A 24,400-nucleotide genomic window follows, 5' to 3' on the forward strand; every position below is an offset into this window, starting at 1 on the left:
TGAACAAGTGAAGTAATGCTAAATTTCTCCAAATCTGTTTTGATGTAGAAATCACATAATGGATGGCATGTTTGGGTGAATGTCAGTAGATGAGCTCATGGTAGGTACACTGCATACAGCCTTATCTGCAGGCGCCACTGTATGCACTGCAATGTCTCCTAGTAACATGTCTGTTAAGTTTAAAGATTTCATCTAACCTCGGCTCTGACACAGGAAGGTCCCTGTTCTCTTTCTCTCTCTCCTGCTTCACCTCATCTCTCTTTAATTTCTCTCACTGTAGCTGACTCATCTTCCTGGACAGACTTACCCAAGCAGATCAGGGACTCCAGAAGAGCAAGGGCTAAGCTGGCTGTGCTGTCCCGGCCCCAGGATCACTCTCTCGGGGAGCCAGATCACTCATCCAGGCTGTTATTGATGGGGTAGGCTTAATGCTAATGGCACTAATGACTCGAGACTGCCATCAACAACGCAGACAGATGATACACCTTTTAATCTTTTAATGCCTGCCCCAATCAATGAAGGCCACAGCCGTATCACTTCATACCGGTTAAACGGTGTACAAACCATGCCATAAATTAAGAATTTACATATTAGTTTTGCATCGCAGGACTTAGCATTTGTTGACTTTTATTGCTGCTGCTGTGGTAGAAGGGAAAGCTCAGCTGTGCATGACTGGGGAAAAATGACTGTACTGTAAAGTAGTGTTTTGTAGAAGTGCTTGTAATATGGCTTTGGCTTATAGTGCTGCGTCCAATATACTTAGTGCATCCAAAAATTAAATAAATAAGCAAAACAAGTAAAAATGTAATATCTTAAGCCAATAAAACTGTTTGCAAGGTGGGTTTACAAGGCTATAAGGCTTTTAATGTTTCGATGAGCGTATTAATCAGCTTCCATTTTACGGAGCGCTTTATTCATTTAAATTCTCCAGAGTGGAAACCTCTCAAAGAAACATAAAACGAAACAGAATAACTGTGTTATTAAATGGCCAAAGCACTGTATCCTTATCCAACCCCTGTCCCATAATTACATGAGCGACTGGGCCAGAGATATTAAAAGTAGCTGTGATATTGGAACCGTCAGGCCATTTAAGCGCAGACGCTAATTAAGGGCCGCTGGAAAATGTGTGGTAGCCCGACTGATTTCTCATCCTCTCAGCAATGGTTCTTTCAGCCAATACCGCACATAAACACAAACTGTTAGTTTCGTCCCTTCGCAAATGAATTATTGAGAAATAAAAGGAACGAGTGGGGAAAAAAAGAGAATCCCCTTGCTGCCATTAATCTTAAAAAAAGAGTGTCCCTACACGGCCATGTTTTATTAAAAGCTTTGAGGGTAGTTTTATTTGATTACTTCAGAATGCTCCGGTTCCCCGCTCTGGAAACACTCTGTATTATTTTTACAGACCGACTGTGTTTTGCGGGTAAAAAGGGGTTATGAAAGGGCATAGATGGATTCTTTTGAATGGAAACAAAAAAGTGTAAATGCATTGTAGATTTGTCCACATAAGGAACATCAGATGTTTGGTCCTGTTCGTGATGAATGTATAATGTCAAAACGTGTGTGTCGCTGCCGGTTGCTACTGCTTCTACAAGGCCTCGGCGTGCCCTGTGAACGCCAAGCACAATATGTGACAATGTTAAAAAATGAGTAACGTAATTATCCTCCCTGAAAACCACCAGAAGAATGTCATTATTCATTTGCAACTTCTAAAACTTTTAGAGGGCCCCAGATGTTGTGTTCTGGCCATGACATAAGGCTTTCATAACCCTCTTGACTTTTATAAGCCTGTGTGAAACAGAACCCTGCATGTGAGCTTGTTTCCGCACATGTGTGTGAGCGTCCATCCGTTTCAATGTATGGTCTTCATATATCATGTGCATTGTGAACATAAAGCGTGCTGTGCTGCTGTTTCAGAGACTCTGAGGCCTGAGGCTGTGCAATGAGAGCACATTATTTTTGCTCAAGCTCTCATTAGCTTCACCGCTGATTCTATTCCAGTCAAATTCCTTCAGATCCATTGTATGGCGTGTCTCTTCCCTGCTGAGAGCTCACACTACATATAGAGTGCTACAGTGATGTATTTTGTAGACTAACCCTGTTTTCCTCAACAAAACGCCAATAAGATTTTTCCATTTGTTTTAGGATTATTACAGAAAATAAGCTATGTGTCCAAAAATCAGCAAGGGTATTTATTTATTTATTTTTTGACGTTACTCAAAACTCCTAAATGAGTGGATTTCTATTGGAATGACTCGCGAAAGTTGCGAATGGAATTTCACATGCAAAATTTTGCTGAGCAACAGTAAATCTGACAGCGCCATTTTGTTCATCATGGTAACCTTCAACAATGAAACATAATTTTGAAGCCTAAATCCATTGGCTATAGCTATAGATAATAGCTAAATGCAGGCTATAAATGAACTACACCAAGGCTGCATGACCATTAAGCATCTGACAACTCTTTTAATTCAAAAAATCCCTGAAAGTTTAAGTTCGAAATACAATTAGGCTGTGGAAGCAAACTAATGAGTATGATTTTATTTGTTCTGTGTGATGACAACTAATGTCCCCCAAAACCTTTGTAGTCCCATTTAGCAACTTATTAGCATCAACCTTTTTCAAGACAATTAAAAGCTTGAAAAATCGTAAAGGTGTATAATTGATGTATTTTGTCTTAAAATTAAACATGAAAATATCTTAAGCTAATGTTAACCACAGACCATATTTCAAGCGTTTAAACAAAAAACCCATTCAAAAACCCCAACGACTTTAGGACGATGAAGAAGTGCTTAATCTGAAAATTAAGAAAAATATGTCATACCTTGCAATTCTCTTTCTCTCTCTCTCTTTCCATTATTATTTGTTGTCCATAATAGCAACCACCGAAACCTGTTGCTTTTAAATTCATGACAAAAAATAAATAAAAAAGATCATAACTTTTTTGCCTCCCATTTATTATTTCAGGCCTATTTTATTTTTTCCACTGCTCAAGAGGATGATATTTTTGTGCAAAAGGTGCATTAGCTCATCATTTAATATACCGCAGAAGACAATCCAGCGAGCAATGCAAAGTTGTTTGCCATAGCATTACAGGGAGTGTTTCAGGTCCCAATGGGGAAATTTCCTTTTGACTTGCACTCAGATTCTCGGAGGGACTCCGTCAAGCCATATATCTCAGTGGAGTGTGCTTTGGGGTGAGAGAGAGAAATGTAGAGAGTGTATGCCTATGTGTGTGTCTGTGTCTATAATCAAAAAGTAGAATGCATTATGGGTGGAGGTTGAATGAGTGCGAGTGACATTATCAGAGACTGAAAGTGCACCTTCTTCTTCATCCAACGGGTTTAATCTTTAATCTCCCATTTTTAAATAAAAGATTGTAGACCCGAGCAATGAACTTCAACTCCCATTGCTTCCTTTTGTCAAAGTCCTGCTCCTCACCATTTTGATGCTGAAAAAAGGGGATTTGTGCACCATCTGAGTTGTTATACTTACATAGAGAGAGTGAATGGAGGCTCACAGATCGGCTCCCCAGGGTCAGAGGACTTGTACAAATCCTACAGTTTGTCCATTTGCACTCAGAGCCATTTCAAGAGTGGTAAGATAAGAGATATAAATGACAAACAAATATTTGGGCTTTTAAAAGATGTGTGGGGCAGTGCTTGAACTTTGAGGAATCCACAAAAGCTGTTTTGGGGTCTATTCAAATATACATGTCTATATCAGTGCATTCAGCCATTGATTTAGCCGGATTTTTTCCAGTTACTTGTGGAAAGGAGTTTGAAGTGTACATACAGCTGAGTTTTATAAAATAGACCTTCAGCTAAATTGCCCTTTTTTCTTTTAAACAGTAGATACAACCAGCATGTCTTTTTTTCACCTATATTCTATATTTCAGTAGTTTAATGCATCCTTGAATTCAGTAAGGCACTAGCGTGTCACCTTAGCTCCATAAAGAAGAAGAAAAAGAATGTCCCCCTGGAGACAAGGCCATGTGTGACACTGGAGTATTAAATTAAACATAATATATAAGCATACTGCCGTTCCAGTAGGTTTTTATTTAACACACATCTGCTGGAGGTGAAACATGAAAAAAAATCCCTCTCGAGACATTTTCTGACCCAAAACACAAATGTTTTTTTTTTTTTATTCCTCAAAAATATTTGCATTACAGTAGTTATTCAATATTTTCAAACGATGTTTTGCGTTTTCATTTACAGCGTCAATTAAATACTTAAGACTGTATGGTTATAGGCGCGTTTGCACAGAATGATCACTGTATGACATCAAAGTACCGCGAGAGCGATTCGAATGCATTGGATCCGTGTGCTGTCTAATCGATCTCGCGATACTTTAATGTCGTTCAATGATCATTCTGTGCAGCGCTGCTTCTGAAGGCGCCTATCCAGCCTCTAGCGCCGTTTCCATGGAGACGCGTCTACAGAGTTACCACGAGCAGCAGTGTCTGCTGTTTGCTGCATGAAACAGTTGGGAAACGTTGACTTTAAGCACTTTTGGTTATTTATATAGTGCTATATTTAACTTCACACGGTGAAAGACGCCGTCAGAGGAAGTATTTCAGAGGTGAGAGTGATATTTTGCTTGTTTATTTGAAACTCAGCTCTAAACTGTCGAAATAAGACACCGGCTGTTTTCAAAACAAACGGTTGTTAACGTTAACGTTACTTGGGAGTTTAACAGTAACGTGACTTACTTAACTTAAACTACGTACTTATTTGGCTATTTAATGTTTTATTTTGAACGTGTTTCGGGAGAGCTAGTGCAATTTTACTGTTCTAACGGCTTAACTGATATAAAATAACTCAATCAGACGACATCATTCCGTAAATGAATAATGAAGATAACGTAGACGATAATCTCACAGGATCAGATTTAGGTCTTTAGAAGCTTATAATTGTATTCAATAAAGAGACCAAATTCCCGAAGTCCTTTATAATCTGCCTGTTGCCTCCCACAGTCTTGGTTTTGTCATTTCATCTGATGCAGTGTGGCTCACAGACTTATTTTAACTGATCAAACTCACCTGGTGCCTTTCAAACTTCATCTGATCTGACGGGATCCGCGGTTTTAAATGTTTTCCATTACACACAGACTCCCTGTCATACCTTTTCATGCTTTTGTATTGCCTCCAAACTGTCTGCTTTATTATACAGCACTCAACAAAACTGACAAGTTGGGAACTGAATCAAAGCTTCAATGAAGAAGGAGGGTCTGCTGGTGTTGACAACTAAATGTGGAAATGGAGGGGAGACATCAGCTTGGAAAAGATAAATAGTTTATGAGCTAGATATTTTTGCTCTCGCTTCCTGACTGAGGCAGATCCAGCGAGGCAGATTTATCCATATCGTCTGTCTAGGAAGAGAGTAGGAGAGAAGGCAATATTTTGGTGCTTGGAGACTTGTAGCACGCCTATGCGAAAAGGTTCTTTTCCCGTCTCTGATGTTCAAAATGTCTGCTTGTTTCAGCCTCGGTTTTTCATCGCTTTTATTTACTTTGACCAAGAACTGCATCTGGGGAAATCACAGAGCTCTTAGACAACTGATGAGGCATCATTAAGATGTTGAGCACATAATTTAACTGAACCTTTTCAACTGTACAAGTCTGTATGTGCACATTTATTTGTGTGTAGTTTTGGGTTTTTAAAAATGTTTTTAAAGGACATATTTCATGCTTAACAAGGATGTCTTCATGTGTTAAAAATACTGTAAATTGTGAAAAAGTAATATTGTGAAATATTACAATTCAGAACACATTTTTTCTATTGTAAGATACTTTTAAAATGTCATTTAATCCTGTGATAGCAAATCTGAATTTTCGGCAGCCATTATTTCAGTCTTCAGTGTCACATAATCCATCAAAAATATTCTAATATGCAGATTTAATACTCATGAAACATGAATTATTATTATCAGTGCAGAAAACAGTTGTGCTGCTTAAATTTTTCATATTTCTATGAAAACTGCCCCCCACCCCATTTTGTTCATGAGGTTGCAAGGTGGTTTGAAAGCGGTATTATTATTGAAACCCATATATAAACATATTTTAGCAAACACCACTGAAAAAAGAGTATGTGGTTATTGCATGACTGCCTATATTTTTGCATTATTCTTACTGAAAGGTAAGCATACCCACAGAGGTATCAGTCTCTCAGGATGGCTGACCGAGGGACCCCCCAGCCTGCCCGCTCATCTTCCAGCATGTCCATGCAGTCTGATTCAGAGAAGGATCACTCCAAGAGCAAACTCATTTCCTCCACACCGGTCCCCAGTGACGTCTCCCTAGAAGTGCCAGAGGTTCCAGGTATGAAACAAGCTGCTTTGAGTTTTTAGTGTTTGCCTCACACTTGTAAATACTGTACAAGCAGCTCTCTGATCTGCCGGTTATTTACATTATGCTAAAAAATGCATCGCGTTTGACGTCATTATGTATTTAAAATGGTGCCAGCATAACGATATAGTGGTTCAGAGTTATTAAATATTGAAAACTGTGACAGAAAGCTCCTTTACTGCCACTCAACACTTACATCTAATGCACTCACACTTATTTTCCTTTTTTCTACTTGCTACTTTTATTTTTGTAAAGCCAACAAGAAGTGCAAATGGGCTGCAAATGGATTAGTAGCACTACCCTAATCTAATCGTAGGACCTCTGCATCTGTGACCATTGTGTATTTTTGTGGTTACCTTTAACACTTGCTTTTTTGTATTCACATTTTGGTTTTCTTGCACTTTTCGCTTGATATGTTTTTACTTATTCATTTCTTGATCAGTTGTGTTTTGGGCACCATGTAAAACAAAGTTATTGCAGGAAAACCATAATATTATTTTACTGCCCTTTCCAGTAAAGGTCAGCTAGACCTGAACTGTGGTGCAGAATGCTTTCTAATCTGAACTGAGCTGGTTGTTCAAATTATTCTTTGCACTGTGTGTTTGTGTGTATGTTTTTTTTCTCAGTTGAGAAAGAGAAGCCTGTCTCAAAGGTGGATGTTTCAGCAGAGGAAGCAGATTCCTACACGCAACGGCTGGTAATTCACTCATACATGCTAAATTACCAGCCTTTAGGCACAGACACTGATAAATCACCTCACAATGATTGGGATTCTTATCTGATTATAATCTGCAATTTATAATTTTTCCCTCGCTTGAGTCTCGTGCCTGCGGTCCTGGCTTACTAATCAGTGCTTTCATATCGGCGTTATTGAGTTCTTCTAATGATGTGAGTGAATATTTCATCCGCTCTCCACATGCTCTGTGGGCTTAAAGGTCTTGTTTGGGCCCTGTTCACGTCTTAGACCTCATCATCGATCACACAAATCGGAAGACGGCAGCAAGTTAGTGCGAGAAACATCGTTAAATTCCACCCAATGGTCTTCAAAATAGAGGAAGAAGAGAAGCATATTGTTGAACTGTAATTTCCGTTACAGGCTCATGCATACGCATGACGAGGTTTTTGGCTTAAACAAGATAGATAACCTCTGGTCACAAATGATGGCTGATGCAAATAGCATGGGAGGAAGAAATGACTGAGAAAGTGAGGGGCGAGTGGGCAGAGCCAGTCAGCGGACTTACAGCATCTCTGTCCTTTCATCAATGAGGTTAATAGAATTAATTACAGCCCTCTGGCTGCAAAAAGGCAATGGCATTTACATGCAGTGGCTCAGTGTGTCCGCCCCTGCTGGGAGACCCTGTAGAAAAAGCAGCTGCTGAGCTGGTTGTAATGCTATTTGTTATAGTAATGCACATTCACTGACATTAGCCCTTTAGACAAATATCAATATGTTTATGGTAGTTATGTGGTGCTTTTAGCACAGAGTCAAGATTAATTATTAATGTGATGTGTTATGCCACACAACTTCTGAGAGGATGATGGAGGTTTTAAATGGGAGTTTTCAATCCAGTTTGACATGCAAAATACTGTCTCACCATATAATTCGATGTTACGCCATATCGTGATTTATCCAGTTTGGCCAGTCTTTTAAAGGGGGGGTGAAATGCTCGTTTTCACTCAATATCCTGTTAATCTTGAGTACCTATAGAGTAGAACTGCATCCTTCATAACTCCAAAAAGTATTTAGTTTTATTATATTCATAAGAGAAAGATAGTCTGTACCGATTTTTCCCGGAAAAACACGAGCGCCTGGAGGCTTGACGTGTGGGCGGAGCTAAAGAATCACGAGCGCCCAAGTATAGGTCTCTGCAGGAAAGTAATGGGAGTTACGAGATCAAGGTGTTTTTACACTATGATACCTGATTAGTTGATGTAATAGTGACGTTAGGTTTAGGGGTGGGGTTGGGTAAGGGGGATCATTTAGATTGCATGATTCAGAAACACCCAGCAGTTTCAAAACACCCACATGGTGATAAACGCTCCCTTTTGCTCTGCAGAGACCTAAGTCTCCGAGCGCCAGTTGCGTTGAGAAGCTGTGACAGCTGTGAAGGCTGAAACTGAACGAGAGCAGCAGCAGCAACGACTCGCTCCGAGCGGGGCTCGAACCCGGGTCTCCGATGGGAGGCGGACGCACTAACAAGGAGGCAGAGATATTTGAAGCAGTTTTACTCACCGCCTGTGGTTCCAACACACAATCGTGACCCTTTTTCGTTGGGATTGCATCATCCTTAAGAAATAAACCATACGCAAATCCGTCGTCAAACTGGGCCTTGTTTGTAAAACAAGCATTTTAGAAATGCAGGGAGCCACAGAGCCATACTCGAAAAAAACTTTCCGAAACTTGTGACAAACCGGAAGGAGTATTTTTGGAACAGAAATACTCCTACAAACGTACAACTTAATTTTTGAAACTTTGTCCATGTTTAGCATGGGAATCCAACTCTTTAACAGTGTAAAAAACTCAGTATGCATGAAATTGCATTTCACCCCCCCTTTAATTCAAATCAGCTCATACCCTTTTTTCAAATAAATGCTGTTCTTTTTTTTAATTTTCCGTTAATCAAAGGGTGTTTTCAGACCTGGCCCATTGTTTCGGAACCTGGCGCATTTCCCCCCTTAGCTCGTTCATTTTGGCATGTGTGAATCATGCTTGGATCCGAGCCAAAACAATCGACTCAATTGACTCGAGTGTAAACGAACTCTGAAGCGGTTTGGTTGTAGTAAGAAAGCAATCTGATCCAACGGACCAACGAACCAGACTATATCATAATGTATAATGAATAATTACGTAAGTTCCAGGAAACCCATTAACTTTGTTGTTTTGCTAATACTTCAAAATGAACCTGTTAATTTCTGTGGGTGAGCACGTCTTCGCCATTCAAAATCAAAGTGCACTTTTTCAATTTATAATGTCGTATTATTGCTCTTCTTCCTAGTAGGTGCATTTTAAAAATGTTTTCCCGATGAATCCTGCACTCCTGCTCAAAATGATTAATTAATATAATGACAGCTACAAAAAAAAAAAAACAATAAGCCCACATAGCTGTTTGTCGTTCTATATCCTGATGGATGACAGCCGTGACAGCTAAGTGGAATCCTGCAAAAATTATCCGTGGACCTTTGACCAATGAGAGAACAGTTTACTTGTGCCTGACTTCTATTAACAAATTTGGTCCGTTTAAAAACTTTGCTGTATGAAAGCGAACCAAGCCAAGAATAAAAAGCAACATTGTAATAATTTTAATCCCCGTTTCGGAACAAAGCAATCGATCTACAGGTGTGACAATGAAGACTGGAGTAATGGCTGCTTAAAATTTATCTTCGCCACCACACAAAATTTTAATTATATTTTAAAACATATCCAAGAGTAAGAGTCTTTTAAAAATCTAACTGACCCCAATCCTTTGAATGATTGTTTAAACAAAATACAAATATATAGTTATTTAAAATACTTATAATACAATAGATTGGTTATAATGAACTGCTCTTTTTTTCCACCAGAGAGAAGCATTTAAACAGCGTTTAGTTTTGAGTGGTGTATCAAAGGAGTCCTGGACAGAGGAAAGTGAGCGTGCCTTGGATAAATTCATCTCAGACTCTTCTGTCAGGCTTCTCGTTGTCTACCATGACCCTTTCACCAGCCTACGCGTGGACTACGCCATACCAGCTCAGGTATGCTGCAGCTCTATATTGAGAATTGACATTTAACATCCCAATCAGAGCCTTTTGTGTCACACAATCTCATAAAAACTGAAGATTATTCAACAGTTGAGTGTGCTCGTTTTTATAGTGATATTTTGAGCTTCAATTTAATCAAGGAACATGCAGGGGTTTCTCAATAATTTTATTCTTCATGCGTTGTATTCATTTCTAATGCATCTGGTGAATATACCAGGATACCAAAGATCTCATTGTTAAACTGTGTGTGATGACTTTGGGTGATCAATTAGCACTCAAAAATATGAATTACCAACATGTCCTCTTTCCCGCTTATCCATCTTCCACCACACTCTCTCTCTCTCTCTCTCTCTCTCTTTCTCTCTCTCTCTCTCTCTCTCTCTCCCCCCAGGTGGTTGAGCACATGTCCTACTTCATTCGGGCAGAGGACAGTATAATCACAGAGGAGAGTTTTAGGAGCACGGTGCAGTTTGGTTCTGTAAGGGGAGGGGCCATAGAGGGTCTCCTCAGGCTGATGAATGGTGTTCACACCCCTCAGGTCACCCTCAGCACTGCCTGGCCAGAGACCGCCAAAAACAACTACTCTGTAGAATTACACCGCTTCCTCAGCAAACTTACAGGTAATGACAGAAAGTCACAGTGCCATCTAGTGTCGACCCTCCTCAGACAGTAACAGTAACCTTCTGTATTTACTTGTATGTTATTTTTTTGTGACTTTACAGTTGACACAACCTGAAGTATGCATTAATAACAGTTGAAAAGGGGCCATATAGGGTGTCTTGGCGGTTTTAAAATCGTGTACATTGGGGAATTTTTTTTCAAAAACTTGTTTTCTCATAAATTGTAAATTTCACAAAGAATTTTGAAGAGAAACAATTAACAAATTGAATTAAACACAACTTTTTTAAGTAGAAAGCCTGAAAGATTATTTTCTTATAATACATACTCCAGTAATCTTTATCTACAGTTTTGAAAAATCATTTATTACAGTGCATGTATAGTAAGGAGCTGCCTGAAGTACATACAGTCTTTGATTAATGTCTCAAACTCTTATAAAAGTTACTTTTTGTAACACATTTTGTGCAAAATATTATTTTTCCTTAAAACAAAAATAATGAAAGTAGAGCGCTGCAGCCTGGGTGCTTTATTATTTACATGCTCACTGAAGTGCACTGACCTCTCATTTACTACCACTTTCTCTTTCAATTCACATTCACTGTGTTATTGATCCTTCATTTCATCCACACTGCAGTCAGCGACTTTCTTCATATATGTTTCTTTCACATTAAGCTCAACCCAAGCACTACTGACCTGAGATCACATTTACATTTTGTATTTTGATTTGCTCTCCTTCAGCTAAACAGGCGTAGCTGATTCAGAATCAGTGCTTTTGTGTTTTTTTTTTTTTTTTTGCAATCTGACTGAGCTTCTCCTCCGTCAGCCATTCAGAGGTAATCACCAGGCACAGTGGAGCACTGTGATGGTTCAATTATTATGCTCATCAGTCCAATCAGCACACCCACATCACCCAGAGCAGCACGACTCTGACTAAACAGAAATAACACAGCCACCAATCACAGGCTCTTCTTACATGGGGAAAGGCAGTGCTGCAGTGCTCCTGGGTAATCAGAAACCCGTTCGACAATTTTAACAATTCGCCTTTTGGTTCTCCTCTTTTAGCACATAATTCTGTAGATCATGTTTGATGCGGTAAGACTGGGTGCCAAGAAATACATTTTTGAAGTTATTAAAGATGTATGGAAAAATGGTTCAATAAATTTGCCATACCGCAAATTTACCTTGTATCTGTTTTAATTAAGCTAACAAATAACAGTGAGGTCACAACGTGCTCTTAAGTGATGTATTCAGCTGCTTAAAATGGTGTAACTCAGAGGGAATTCAGGTTACAATTGAAAGAAGTGAGTAAGGCGCCACAGGTATATTGATGTTAGCCATGCCTTTTCCAAAAATAACATCACAGGCTCAGTTCATTCTTACTCCGTGAGGTAAAGCCTTGCCAATTCGTCTCTCATTTACCAAAGCTGAAGAATTTGGTCTGGAATTTGTACTGAATAAATATAGACACTGTATACCCACTCCTACACAAAAACGCCACATATGCTAAATGATTAGACACACAAGTACACACACATGCACATTATTTCTCATCTCAGCAAGCTGACTCATTCGCTTTCTGGCTATATTTTATTTTATTTATTTTTTGATGTCTCATTATTTTCCCTCTGGTGTATCCCGTTTGCTTGTCTTTGTTCTCGCTGTAAAGGCCAATCGAATGCTGTCATTGTGTTCTTCCACTCTTTTTATTTCTGTGTCTCATAACTGCCGTCACAGAGTGAAGCAGCTTGTCGAATTTGTACACATTGGCCTTGTTCCTTTTAATCTTTTCATCTCTCAATATGCTACACACTTTCTGAATCTCGCTCTTTCTTCTGTCTCCCTCCATCAGACTTCTCCTTCCAAAGATTTTATGTGACAGACCTCTATTATCTTTTTATCTGCCTTTCACTCTTTAAATGCTTGTTAAAGTGGCTGCAGCAAGAATTGTTTCGATGTCCAGCATGGAAGGAGCAGTGGATACTGTAGAAACCACAAAGAAGTTGTAAAAAACGTTTGTGATGGTTGACACGTGCCACACAGGCATAAGAGCATAGCAGTAAACTTTTATTGTGTTTCCCTTTTATGCTCTTGTGTTGATTCATTTCACCAACATGCAAAGCACTACAATATGGGATAGCTTTGCTGTGTGTAGCAGTAAGAATGAGATGTGATGATGTGCTGTGCTGTACTATGGATGACTTGCACTGATCGGATTACTGATGTTACTATTGTTTTTGTTTTTTTCACAGACAGCAGATTTAAACTGCTGGGCAGCACTGTGCTGTACGTCCCTCTGGAGGCTCTGCAGCACCGCCCAGAGGAGGCTGTCACCAACAAGAGTCTGGTGCAACGCCTAGAGAGTAAGACCGTGGTCGTGTCTACGGGTGCTTGTGTGTGTAAATGGGTGTGTAAATATTTTTGAATCGAGTGGACTGTGTGGAATGAACAGTGTGAAAAGTACATAAGTTGCCATATGCAGGAAATTACATCTACCGTGACAGTCCGTGGCTAGAGCCTGTGAGTGTGATTTACACAGTAACCACAGCTGAAGGGCAAAAATAAAGGGCTAATTCAATTCAATACTGCCATGCTGCTCTAAGACAGTTAAAGGAGTCTTTATTCAATTTGGTGGTCCTGGAGGGGTCCAGGGTTAAAGGGACGTACTTGGGGCATTTGGAGGTGTTGGAGAAAAAGACATTTTAGAAGCTAACTTGAGCAAAAACAAAAAAACAGGACATGGTATGAATGATACTACACTCAGGGTCTTTTACAACAGGCAGCAGAGCAGAGACTGTTTGTCTTCCAAATGATTTTATTAAATTTCCACTGCCTTAAAGTCTACAAGAGGTCGGAAGGTGCCCTTTCTTTATACAGGCTTTGTTTAAAGCCGAGCTCAGACTACAGGAGTTTTAACATCATAACCGATTTTGAAGTCTGGTTGCAGCACACACATAAGGAGAAACTTTGCAGATTATCTTCCCTCAAATATTAAACATGCGCACAGTACAAGATTTGAACATCGTGACTCATCACACACTGCAAATTATCATGCCAGAGGAAGATGATTTTTTTGTGTGTGCTAGTAGCTTTCTGCACTCAAAACTGAGGCGATTTCACTCCAGCACTTCTCTTTCTTCTTACAGTTGTGATAAGTTTTCGACAAATTAGACAGACTGTCGTGTTACTACACAATGTCAAGAAACAGTTTCCTCTTTCTCTACTATCCAACGAAGACATTCATCAGCTGTTTTGTGCATTGGCTGTGAAAGTACTGACGTAATCATATAGCCATCATCATGCCGATTTAAATCCTACATATCAAACATGATGGATGATAATCAGGGCTGCCCCGATTTGTGTGCGAGCAGATCGGGAGGTGCAAGATTCGATCTGTGAATGCCTCACACTACCAAATCATCCACGCCGAACATTGGGTCAGATCGAGGTGCTCATCAAGATGTTTGCTCCGATTCTCGGGAGGGGGAAATCGTGGCTAAATCGGGCTAAAAATACTGTAGTGTGAGCCAGGATTAATAGATATTAATATATACCGTTCAAAAGTCTGTGAGATTTTTCTGTCTGTGAAGTTTTTAAAAGACTATCATGCTCACCAAAGATTCTTTTATTTGATCAAAAATATTTGATCAATATTTTGAAATATTATTACTGAATATTATATTAGGGAACTAAATGCTTATTGTGAAAATTTTATCTTTTGAAAGTTCAAAAGAATTTCCTTTTAGTCTTGTTTTATTATTAAACTGCCATTTTTATTAATTCAATGGCTCCTTGCTTTGTAAAAGTTTAAATATTAAAAACAACAACAACAAACAAAGTCTTACTGACCACAAATTAGAATATAATTTCTGTTTGTATTGTTTTTGTAGTCCTTTGTCAAACTTTAATGACTTGCTCTGGCTGTTAGATGAGTTTTTGGGTCATGTTGTCAGGTATAGGCATTGATTTACTGTAGGCTATTGCTGTATGTAATGCAGAGGCACTGCAAAATTTAGCTGTTAGTTGATAGGATAGTTCACCCAAAAATGAAAATTCTGTCATTAAATACTAACCCCGTGTCGTTCCAAACCTGTAAGGCATAACGTTCATCTTCTGCTCCTGAAACGCCATCGAATCTCAGTTTAGAGGCATCTTTTTAAGGACATGGACGCTGAAGGTCAAGTTCACCCTCAAGAGCATCTCATCACATCACATCCCATGCTTGTTTTCAAATCTACTGCTATTTTGCATTTTGGCCGTGACCAGCTTATATTAACCAGCTTTAAATTACTGTTAAAGAGATCACCCCAAAAATGAAAATTCTGTCATTAATTACCCACCCTCATTTTGTTCCAAAACCGTAATACCCTTGTTTGTCTTCAGAACACAAATTAATATATTTCGGATGAAATCTGAGAGCTTTCTGGCCTGGCATAGACACCAACAGAACTACCACGTTCAAGGCCCAGAAACATAGTAATATAGCAGAATTTACATTTTTTGGGTGAACCATCCCTAAACAGTCATTTAATTGTGGTTAATATAAGCTGGTCACAGCCAAAATACCCAATAGCAGTAGATTTGAAAATTAGCATTACCAGTGGGATGCATTGAGATGTTCTTGAGGGTGAACTTGACCTTCAGCATCCATGTCCTCAAAAAGATGCCTCTGAAGTGAGTTTCGAGGGAGTTTTTGGGAGCAGAGTAGTCATCCACAGCCACATCACACTCCATTATGGGATGAAATACACAGTTTTTAATATTCTAGAATTGTCAAGTAGTTTACATTTTAATAGTCAAATACTGGATGATAGAAGTGTACTACACCCTTTGTAGTTAGCCAATTAGCCAAAATGTAATGGAATATTTAATGTATTTTATGTATTTAATAAAAGATCATGCAAGGGTGTGTAGAATTTTTTGAATAATGGACATTTATTTTTATTTTTATTTTTTTTGCTGAATTCTGTGGCCAGAAATTCAGTGCAGAATTGCTGGTTTGAATAAATAGAAAATATAGCTCCTCACAAACCCATTTTTCTCTCTTTCTGTCTACCAGTGGTGATGATCCACTGGACACGTCAAATAAAAGCAGTGCTGAGCGCTCAACCTGTGAGTGACATAGGAGACACCTCGGGCCTCCTGGAGGAGATCTCTTTCTGGAAGAGCCGCTGTGCTGATCTGGACAGCATTAGTAAGCAGCTGCAGAAACCTGGAGTCTGTCATATACAGGCGATTCTGCAGCTCTACACGTCAACCTACATCCCACCCTTCTGTAAACTAGCCAAGCAGATCCAGGTAGAGCTGAGCATCTACATGTGTGTGTGTGTGTGTGTCCATGGGTGTGTGAAAATATGTGTGGGGCTACATGGCAGGAATTGAGCCGAGGTTTAATGGGCTGAACAAGAACATTCTCTGGCTGTTGATGATTTATATGCGGCTTCTGAACGGCTTCTCCTCACCCCTCGGAAATGAGGCCGTCTCACATTCGGGCTTTGCTATTACGAGTTGACCTGGCTTCTCATTTCAACGGGAGATGGAGCATGTCTGTCAGCTCTACTTCAGCACTTAGTGTCCCACCCTTGTTGCCCCTTAACACTGATTTTGGATCAGTTTCTGGTTGTTCTTATAATGACTCAATATTGAAGAACCCAGTCCTGCATCAGTGTGGAGGACACCTGTCCTTTTTTTCTGATTGTTATGCCTCCAGCTTCACACTGTGCAAAACTGCAAGGATAGAGCAACTGCCGTCCTTCATTTCATACAATCTCCAAAGCCTCTAAAAAAATCAATGTGACCAGAGTGAAATAATTAAGCATCAGGCCTATTTGACCTTCAGGGGCACCCATGGCTGCTTGTAATAATGGTGTTGTAGAGTCAGCTGTGTGCCTGATCGCTGCCCCGTAACAGCCATTGTGTATGGCAGCAGTCAACAAAGGGTGTTGATCCAAGAACAAGTCCCACTGGGGTAAAACCCTTTAAGCTTATTCGGATGTCACTGAAGTTGACCTTAACGGTGCCAAACTGACTTTAGATGAGTGAAATCAGGGCAAAGTGAAGGTGTTGTTCTCAATGATGTGACCTGGTTTAGGTAGTGCTAAATTTGTGAGAAGCATGTTCATCAAATCCTGTATTTTACAGTAAACGAATGTTTATCTCAAATTTTTTTATAACAAAATTCAAGAATGTTTATCTAAATTCTATCTATCTGTCTGTCTGTCTGCCTAAGGATATAGTTAACATTCTTTATTTTGGTCATATCTATTTTCCAACACTGAAGTAAAGTGGATTTTTGTTTTTCTCCAGGATAGTACTTTGCAGGCTCAGTCAAACGTCTCCTTCCTGTCCCTACTGAAAGAGCCATGTGAGGAGCTGGCTCAGCTTAAACCTCGTGAGATTGCACCCAAACTAGCTCACATCCTTAACCTCATCCGTGTGATATGGATCAACTCCAGCTACTACAACACCCGTGACAGGATCACTGCTCTATTATGCAAGGTAACTAATTTTTAATTCAGGAATGCTAATATTGTTTGTTTGTTCAGAGACACACAACGCATGACTCCAAACTGTCAGGAACTAACAATATTTTGTTCGAAGTTACTCAATATTAACTTGTTGTTTATTGTATTAAAAGCTCGCAATTGCTCATGTGATAATGTTAAAATGCTATATTTTGGATATGTAATCCTGTTTTAGTATTATTGCATCGTATGTACCTTCTACAAATGCAAATCCCCTGTGCAGAATGATTGAGTAAAGTGATACATTATAAGATAGGTTACCCTTTTATGATATCATCGAGTGAATTGATTTTCAGTGCCCTGACAATGAAGATTGATCAACTGCACCTTTTTGTTGTTATGCACAACCCTTTGTCTAGGCTCACAGATCAATCACTTCATGCATAATTTTGTATGAATCAGCTAAGCTCTCATGCTCAGAGGTTTTCCTACATCCACTCGCACAGACCTGTACAGTCGTATTAGTACCTACTGCCTGGATTCCACATCCCCCTCTTCTGCTTCCTGTACATCAAAGTTCGGATTGCTTTGGGCTCCGCCACATAGATAAGCCATCAGCCGCAGTCGTGTAGCACATGTAACACGTGTTCTTCAGATCAGAGAAGCGGGGCCTTGCGTCTCTACGCCACTCGCTCGCATCGCTTCACTTGCTTTTCATTTCCATCCTTGGCTCCTTGAGAGCATCAGGGAAACCGTTTAACCTTCTGTAATTACGCTCTGACCCTTCCTCTGCTGGAATCACATGGTACCACTACCACTTTGTTTCCCTCTCTTTTTTGTCTGTTTCATTTTTCTTTTTTCCTCTCTTTCATTCTCTTCTTTGAAAAAACACATCAAGGCAAATCGGACTGCTACAAAAACATTTGGTCTAATTGTTTCCTGAGGGGTGAGATTGTGCGCACATGCTGAAATGCCCACATTGAATTCGCAATTGTTTTCCAGGGGGCCTTTATATTCTCTGAGGTCACATATGCACCTTTGACTTGCATGTGCTGAATGAGTTCAAGTCTAGACAATCTTTTCCCGTTTGTTTCAAACTTTAAGGGATAGTTCACCTAGCATTGAAATTCTGTCTGACCTTTTCTTTTCTGTGGAGCACAAAAAAAGAGACCATAAAATATCGATATCCTGTTAAAGTTATATCTAAAAAAATCTGTGGTTGCCAGAAATTCACTGTAAAAAGTGACCGTGTTTCCGGGTGTTAGGAGATGCATGTAATTAACAACCATCATTTTATTTTAAAGTGATTATGATAATGTTAACATACCAATCTACTTGAAGAACCAAAATCTGCTTTTTATTATAAAATATAGTTCACCACCACCACCGTAATAATACTATTGGTACAATAAAAAGCCAAATGATGAATCTGAGTTCATTGTAAGATGCATGTCCATTAAACATGGCCAATACTTGCAATACATATTAAACATTATCTAAATGCAACACACCCAAATGTACATTACTGATAGCAAAACTAAGAAGAAACTAAATCATTTACCTAAAATATAATCAATGTAATGTCAAGCAGGGACTAAGTTAAAGTTTTTAACTTTACGTTTTTAACAATTAAAATTTTTATCCGTAGTATTTAGTGTGTTTTAAAATGGATTTCCTATGCAATAAAAGTTAACATGGTACAGTATTGTTTCAAACCCCTTTGAATTTCAATGTGTAGACAAAAACATTTAAAATATTCTTCAGAATTTTATTTTCAATTCAGATTTTAAATTTTGGGGTAAATTACCTTTTTAACACAAGCTCTCCTGGACATTGCAGCACCAACCCTCAACCAAAAAAAACAGATATACTGTGTTTAGAACCATTCTTTTAAGCCTCGGATAATACACGGGTAATGGGTCCCAGCAATTGTTCCCGTATTATTCCCGGATCGTTCATTCACACCGAATGTTGATCTGCCTCCAAAACACCCAGTAAAAGAGTTGCACGATAACATGCGTCATCCCTACGACACACCCTTTACAGCATTGGTTCTGGCTTTTGTTCACACAGAGCTCATTCCGGGACTGAACCCGGAAATGTTGCTAGGTCCCCAACCTGTGGTCATTCCCAGAATCAATCCCGGGACTTTTTTTTTTTTTACATGCACACAGAAGGCAATCCGGCAATTTTCCGGGTCCAACGTGTAGTGTGAAAAGGGCTTTAGTCTGCCAGAAAAGTACTTCTGTTCATCTACAATACTGTAATTCTTTACACACTCTTACCCAGTCCAAATACCTGCAGTTCAGTCAATTGAGCTCTCTGCACTTTGTTCTTACCTTGTCAGATACACAGACTATCTATTTTGAAAAGTTCTATTGTGTTAGATCAGTGCTTATGCCATGAAAATGGCTTAAGTTATGTTATAATGATTTTTGAAGTAAACGAAAGTTCTCTTCTCCTACAATGAAAAAGAGCCTTCATCAGTTTACAAGCATTTTTTTCTGCTGGAAAATTGAATTTCTATTTGCCTGAGTGAAAGATTCCTACAACTGATATAGGCTCTCACTGTGGAGGTTTTTATGTTTTTACTGTTATTCTACGAAATAACGTTGCCATTTTTCTCATGGCAGTTTCACCGTGCCATGAATGTGCTGTGAGTTTAAATCACCTGCTAAGGTCCATTAATGCTCACTGACTTGAGTCTTGTACGTAGTTCATAGATTTGGCAGACGGTCCTATAGGGCTGATGGGGGATCAACTTCCCTGACCAAACGTGAAATGAAACATTTTAGAATAAATTGAGGAAACTGTTCTAAAATCAGAGTTTAATGGTGATTTCTATCAACACCCATAAACAAATACATCTAAATGGTCTGTAAAGTCCACCCAGTGCTTTGTTGTCATTGGCTGCATGCAGTAGCATGTTAGCAGAGCTGTGTTTAATGAAGGGGAAATGGGCCCCGGTATTGGCACTCTTTTTCAGTCGGTTTCTCCCTGTCTAAGAATTAAAATAACATTAAAAAACTGATTATTTCAGCAGGGAAGCATTTTATTGTGCTTAAAGAACGGAGGTAGAGAGAAAAGACATGGAGCAGAACTTGCTTCCTTGATTCGGTTTCCAGTCAGTTTCTAGCTAATAATTTCCAATCAGAGGGCATTTGAGTCACGATGTGTGTGTATGTTTGTGGATTTGTGTGTGTGCACGACCACCTTTTCTTGTCTCTCCCTCAGGGCTTTAGCATTTCTTTTATTTGTTTTTAGTTTGTACCCCCCACCCCACCCCATCCTATTTCTCTGAGCTGGTAGAGCCTACATTGGATTTAATATCATTTTCCAATCAGCCAGCACTAGGGGCCGTGGGCTTTGGACTCCGTTGTGCTTTCGCTTTAATACCAATAGAAAAACAGAGGTAAAGAAAGGGTTCAAATACATAAGGCCTTCAAAAGAATAACTTGTAATAATTGTGCAGGCATTCTGAGACTGATGTGCTCATTGTTATTTTGTACATGGGATTCATGGCTCCATAAGCTGTTTGCTTCCCATTGTCTATTCCCAGATATGAAACACCATCTGCCGGGGTTTCTTAAAGCTCAGTGCCTGTCATCTATTCTTACCTCCTACGTCCACCTAACCCTACTCTCAGCTCCCCAAAGAAAGCCAAAGTTAAGACACACTTCTCTGCTGATTTTCAAGAGCTGCTGTGACAGAAATGGAAGAAACGTCTCTGATTGAACAAGGCCTTAGAAATCTCTTGAGATGCAGGCGTTGGGACATGTGTTGTCTTCATTTACAGAAGCTTCTTTTTTTCACTCTGTAAAGAGAGGAATGAAAAAAATAAATATATTAGGAACTCATAAGCTGTTTAATTCTGTGGCTCTCTTAACCTTTTGCTTAAATGAGAATTTTGAGTCATTTACATATCAATTTAATTTCCTCTTGTTTTGTGCCTCCTTCATTAAAACAGGAATTTGCCTGGCACTGTAATCAGCGTGTAGTACACATTACTGCAGCATGACACACACACACACACACACACACACACACACACACACACACACATCTTTCTTTCACATAAAAATGTTTTTCCCTTTCCCACAGATACACATGTAGTCCTTTCTTTCTTTCTTTCTTTCTTTCTTTCTTTCTTTCTTTCTTTCTTTCTTTCTTTCTCTCTCTCTCTCTCTCTCACACACACACACACACACACACACACACACACACACAGTTGTTTCAGCACTGTATGGGGTTCTTCTGCCAGATGAAGCTGAGAATGAATGGGAATCTGTCATTTCACATCCTCCACTATAAAAATCTTCAGCGATAATTACACTTTCTTCTCCTCTCTTCCTTCTTTGTTACCTTCTCTTCATTATTTTTTGCTCGTTTCTTTACAACGATCTCTGTTTTTGTAGAGTGCATAGGTTTGAATGACACCAGGCATAACAGCCAGGGTTTTTACAGGAGAAAATCTTGTCTGATTCATAGCAAATTCGGTACTCAAGGTTAATCTACACCTGAATGCGAAGCACATTACGGCTCACACCTGTCTGTGCTTGCTTTGGTACAGTCAGTGCGGTTCTCTCATCAAACATTCATGTGCAAATCCTCAGTTATAAGGCTGACACAAAGACAGATTCACACTGGTTTATTTACATATCTATACCATGTGTTGTTGTTTATTGCAGATTAGTAATGAGATCATCCGCCTGTGCTGTCGGGAGATTTCTCTGGACAGGATCTTCCAGGGTTATGTGATCTCCAGCAAGCAGATTCTGGATGACTGTATCCAGTGCTGCCTGGCCTGGAAAGAGCTCTACCTACACACCTCCCAGCTCCACCACAAGTACTGTGTCCCTCAATCTTAATTTCTGTCTCTCTCTCTCTCTAAGTTCTGCTCTGTTCCCTACAGCGCAGGAACACACCACTTAGAACTGCACTGTGATTGCACTGTATTACAGCAGCACCAATCCACTTTACACACCATAACTCTGTGAGTTACCACGGTCAGCAATGACATATGGAGTGCTGTATCATTTCAAATATAATTAAGCTTCTTCAGTGATTTATCTCAGTTTACACTCTGCTGGGTGCCGTACTGTTTTGTCAGCATCACCACTACTGTTACCACTTCTACCAGAACCACTATTAGTACAAATATTACTGCCACTATTAAACCTGGTATTATCACTGCAGCTGCCATTTTTGCTACTGCCGCTGCCGTTACACCAAGCAGTCTGATTTAAATCTGTTTTACTACTGTACCACTACTAATCCAAATATGACCACTACTGCTAATAATATTGTTACTTTGATAACTGATAGTATGTTTCTCTGCATTACTATCACTATTAAATATGACCATTACTATTTTTTTTTTTTTACCTTTACCATTTCTACGGTTTCTATGGTTAACTGCATTACTGATACTACTTATATGGAGATACATTTGTCTCAGAATGAATGTATTTTTAAAATATGACTTACAAATTTGCAAGCTAATTTAATGTTTTTAAAAGAAGTCTCTTATGCTCACCAAGGCTGCATTTATGTGATCCGAAATACGGTAAGAAGTGTTAAATTCTAATTTAAAAGAACTGTTTTCCATTTAATATTTAATAAAATGGACTTTATTCACGTGATGGCAAAGTTCATTTTTTAGCACCTATTGTTTTCTAGTATTCTAAAACACATGATCCCTCTGAAATCATTTTAAAATAGGCTACTGATACACATTTCATGTTTCAGAGTTACACATAAACACTTGTTTAATCTCTGTAAGCTCCTCAGATGACAATGTAGACGTCTGTCAAACGTTGTTGTTGTGATCATAGACTGTATGGTTGTGAATACACGCAGTACAGGGAGCAGCTTCTCCCTCACCATTGTAATATGCTGCTTTTGCAGGGTTCGGTGAAAAAGCTTCGGCTTTTTTGTTTTTGTCACCTGACCTGAATTCGGCTTCTGCAATAAAACGTGAACTTGCGATGCCTTGGACAGTGCAGGTTTTTTTGACATAACGTGTTTAGGGTTCAGATCGCGCTATACTGCATGAAGAGAATAATGCAAAGCATTTAATTTTTCTTTTTTTAAGTGGCGTTTATCAGTTTTTGCAAATTGACTCTTTATATATTGTAACAATATAAAAGTCTTTGTTGTGGTATTTGATCATTTTAATGTATCCTAGCTGATTATGAGTAATAATTGATTTCTTTAAAAAGATCTTCCTGTTACAACAGCCTCTGTTTAGCTAGTCTGAATTCTGTTTCATAGTCAGCTAAATGTTTGCTCTCTTCTAGTTCTCTTCTGTCTGAGTCAGCTGTACACAGATAGTTTTCAGCACCTGGTCTTCCTTTCTATACAGTAGCTAATAGAGAGCATGCTTTAAGCCTATATTATTAACTGCCCGCCCTCCTCTCTGTCTTTCAGCTTTATGGCCCTTTCTCTCCCTGTCATTTTCACCATCACTGGCTCTGCCTAACCCACCCACCCATCTCAACTTCTCCATACAATTCTTGAGCTCACGCTCTCTCCCTTTCGCAATGGAAATGATACTGCTGCTAAATGAGAGTGCCAAAGCTGTTCTGTGATTGCAGCCCTCCTGCTAAAAAGAACAGCATTTTACGATGCGATGACAGAGTTTCTTCTTCAAAGTGATGGAACTTACTGCCAAATGACAGAGGCTGAACACTGCAGCATCCATTTGAAAGGAGCTCTCTCAGAGTCATCTCCTGGAGTTTTTTATTGCACTTAGGTTTAGGTTTGCGCTTCTTCTTTAGGTGTGGTGAAACTTTGCAATACTGTTTCATCATGTCCCAGCAGAATGCAGCATCTGCTTCGTAGCATTCTGCCGTAAACTATGGCATAACTCATAGTGGCTGTGATTTTGAAAGATGTTAACAGTGTAGCAAATGCTGTATTGTTGAAGCTGAATGTAACTGATTCAGTGGGAGGGATAGTCTGTAGAGAAGAAACATTTATTTCCTAAGCAAGCCTTCCCTACAGGATGCAGCCATTCAGTTGTGGCTTTTAAAAACAGCGAGGGACTCCAGAGGTATTTCGTGGAAAATAATGTGCGGTCAACCAAACACAACACAATGTTCTTAGTAGGTTACACCCTAAGGTCTCTCACTTTCACCCCAACCCTGCAGGTTTTTTGGATTGTATCATATTTTTAGTGTAGTGGGCCTGCTGGTTGTTTATGACTGTTGGCTTCATTTGTTGTGATAAAAGCA

At 39.3% G+C, this 24,400-nt stretch overlaps 1 protein-coding gene across 2 annotated transcripts in view; it reads left to right on the top strand.

Annotated features, from left to right (window-relative positions):
- Positions 1–4,441: 4,441 nt before the first annotated feature.
- The window catches only part of dnah2 (dynein, axonemal, heavy chain 2), a 135,772-nt gene continuing 115,813 nt past the window's right edge, over positions 4,442–24,400 (top strand). The window contains exons 1-9 of one of the 2 annotated variants that reach the window (XM_026266849.1): positions 4,442–4,584; positions 6,140–6,321; positions 6,975–7,045; positions 9,910–10,080; positions 10,478–10,706; positions 12,954–13,064; positions 15,761–15,999; positions 17,008–17,199; positions 21,854–22,011. In XM_026266849.1, the coding sequence (XP_026122634.1) occupies positions 6,174–6,321; positions 6,975–7,045; positions 9,910–10,080; positions 10,478–10,706; positions 12,954–13,064; positions 15,761–15,999; positions 17,008–17,199; positions 21,854–22,011 (1,319 nt within the window). In that variant the 5' untranslated portion in view covers positions 4,442–4,584; positions 6,140–6,173. Of the gene's footprint in view, positions 4,585–6,139; positions 6,322–6,974; positions 7,046–9,909; positions 10,081–10,477; positions 10,707–12,953; positions 13,065–15,760; positions 16,000–17,007; positions 17,200–21,853; positions 22,012–24,400 lie in introns of those variants that run through there. The other variant, XM_026266850.1, reaches the window with a different exon arrangement.

This window comes from Carassius auratus, chromosome 7 (assembly GCF_003368295.1).
Source record: "Carassius auratus strain Wakin chromosome 7, ASM336829v1, whole genome shotgun sequence".
Lineage (NCBI taxonomy): Eukaryota > Metazoa > Chordata > Actinopteri > Cypriniformes > Cyprinidae > Carassius > Carassius auratus.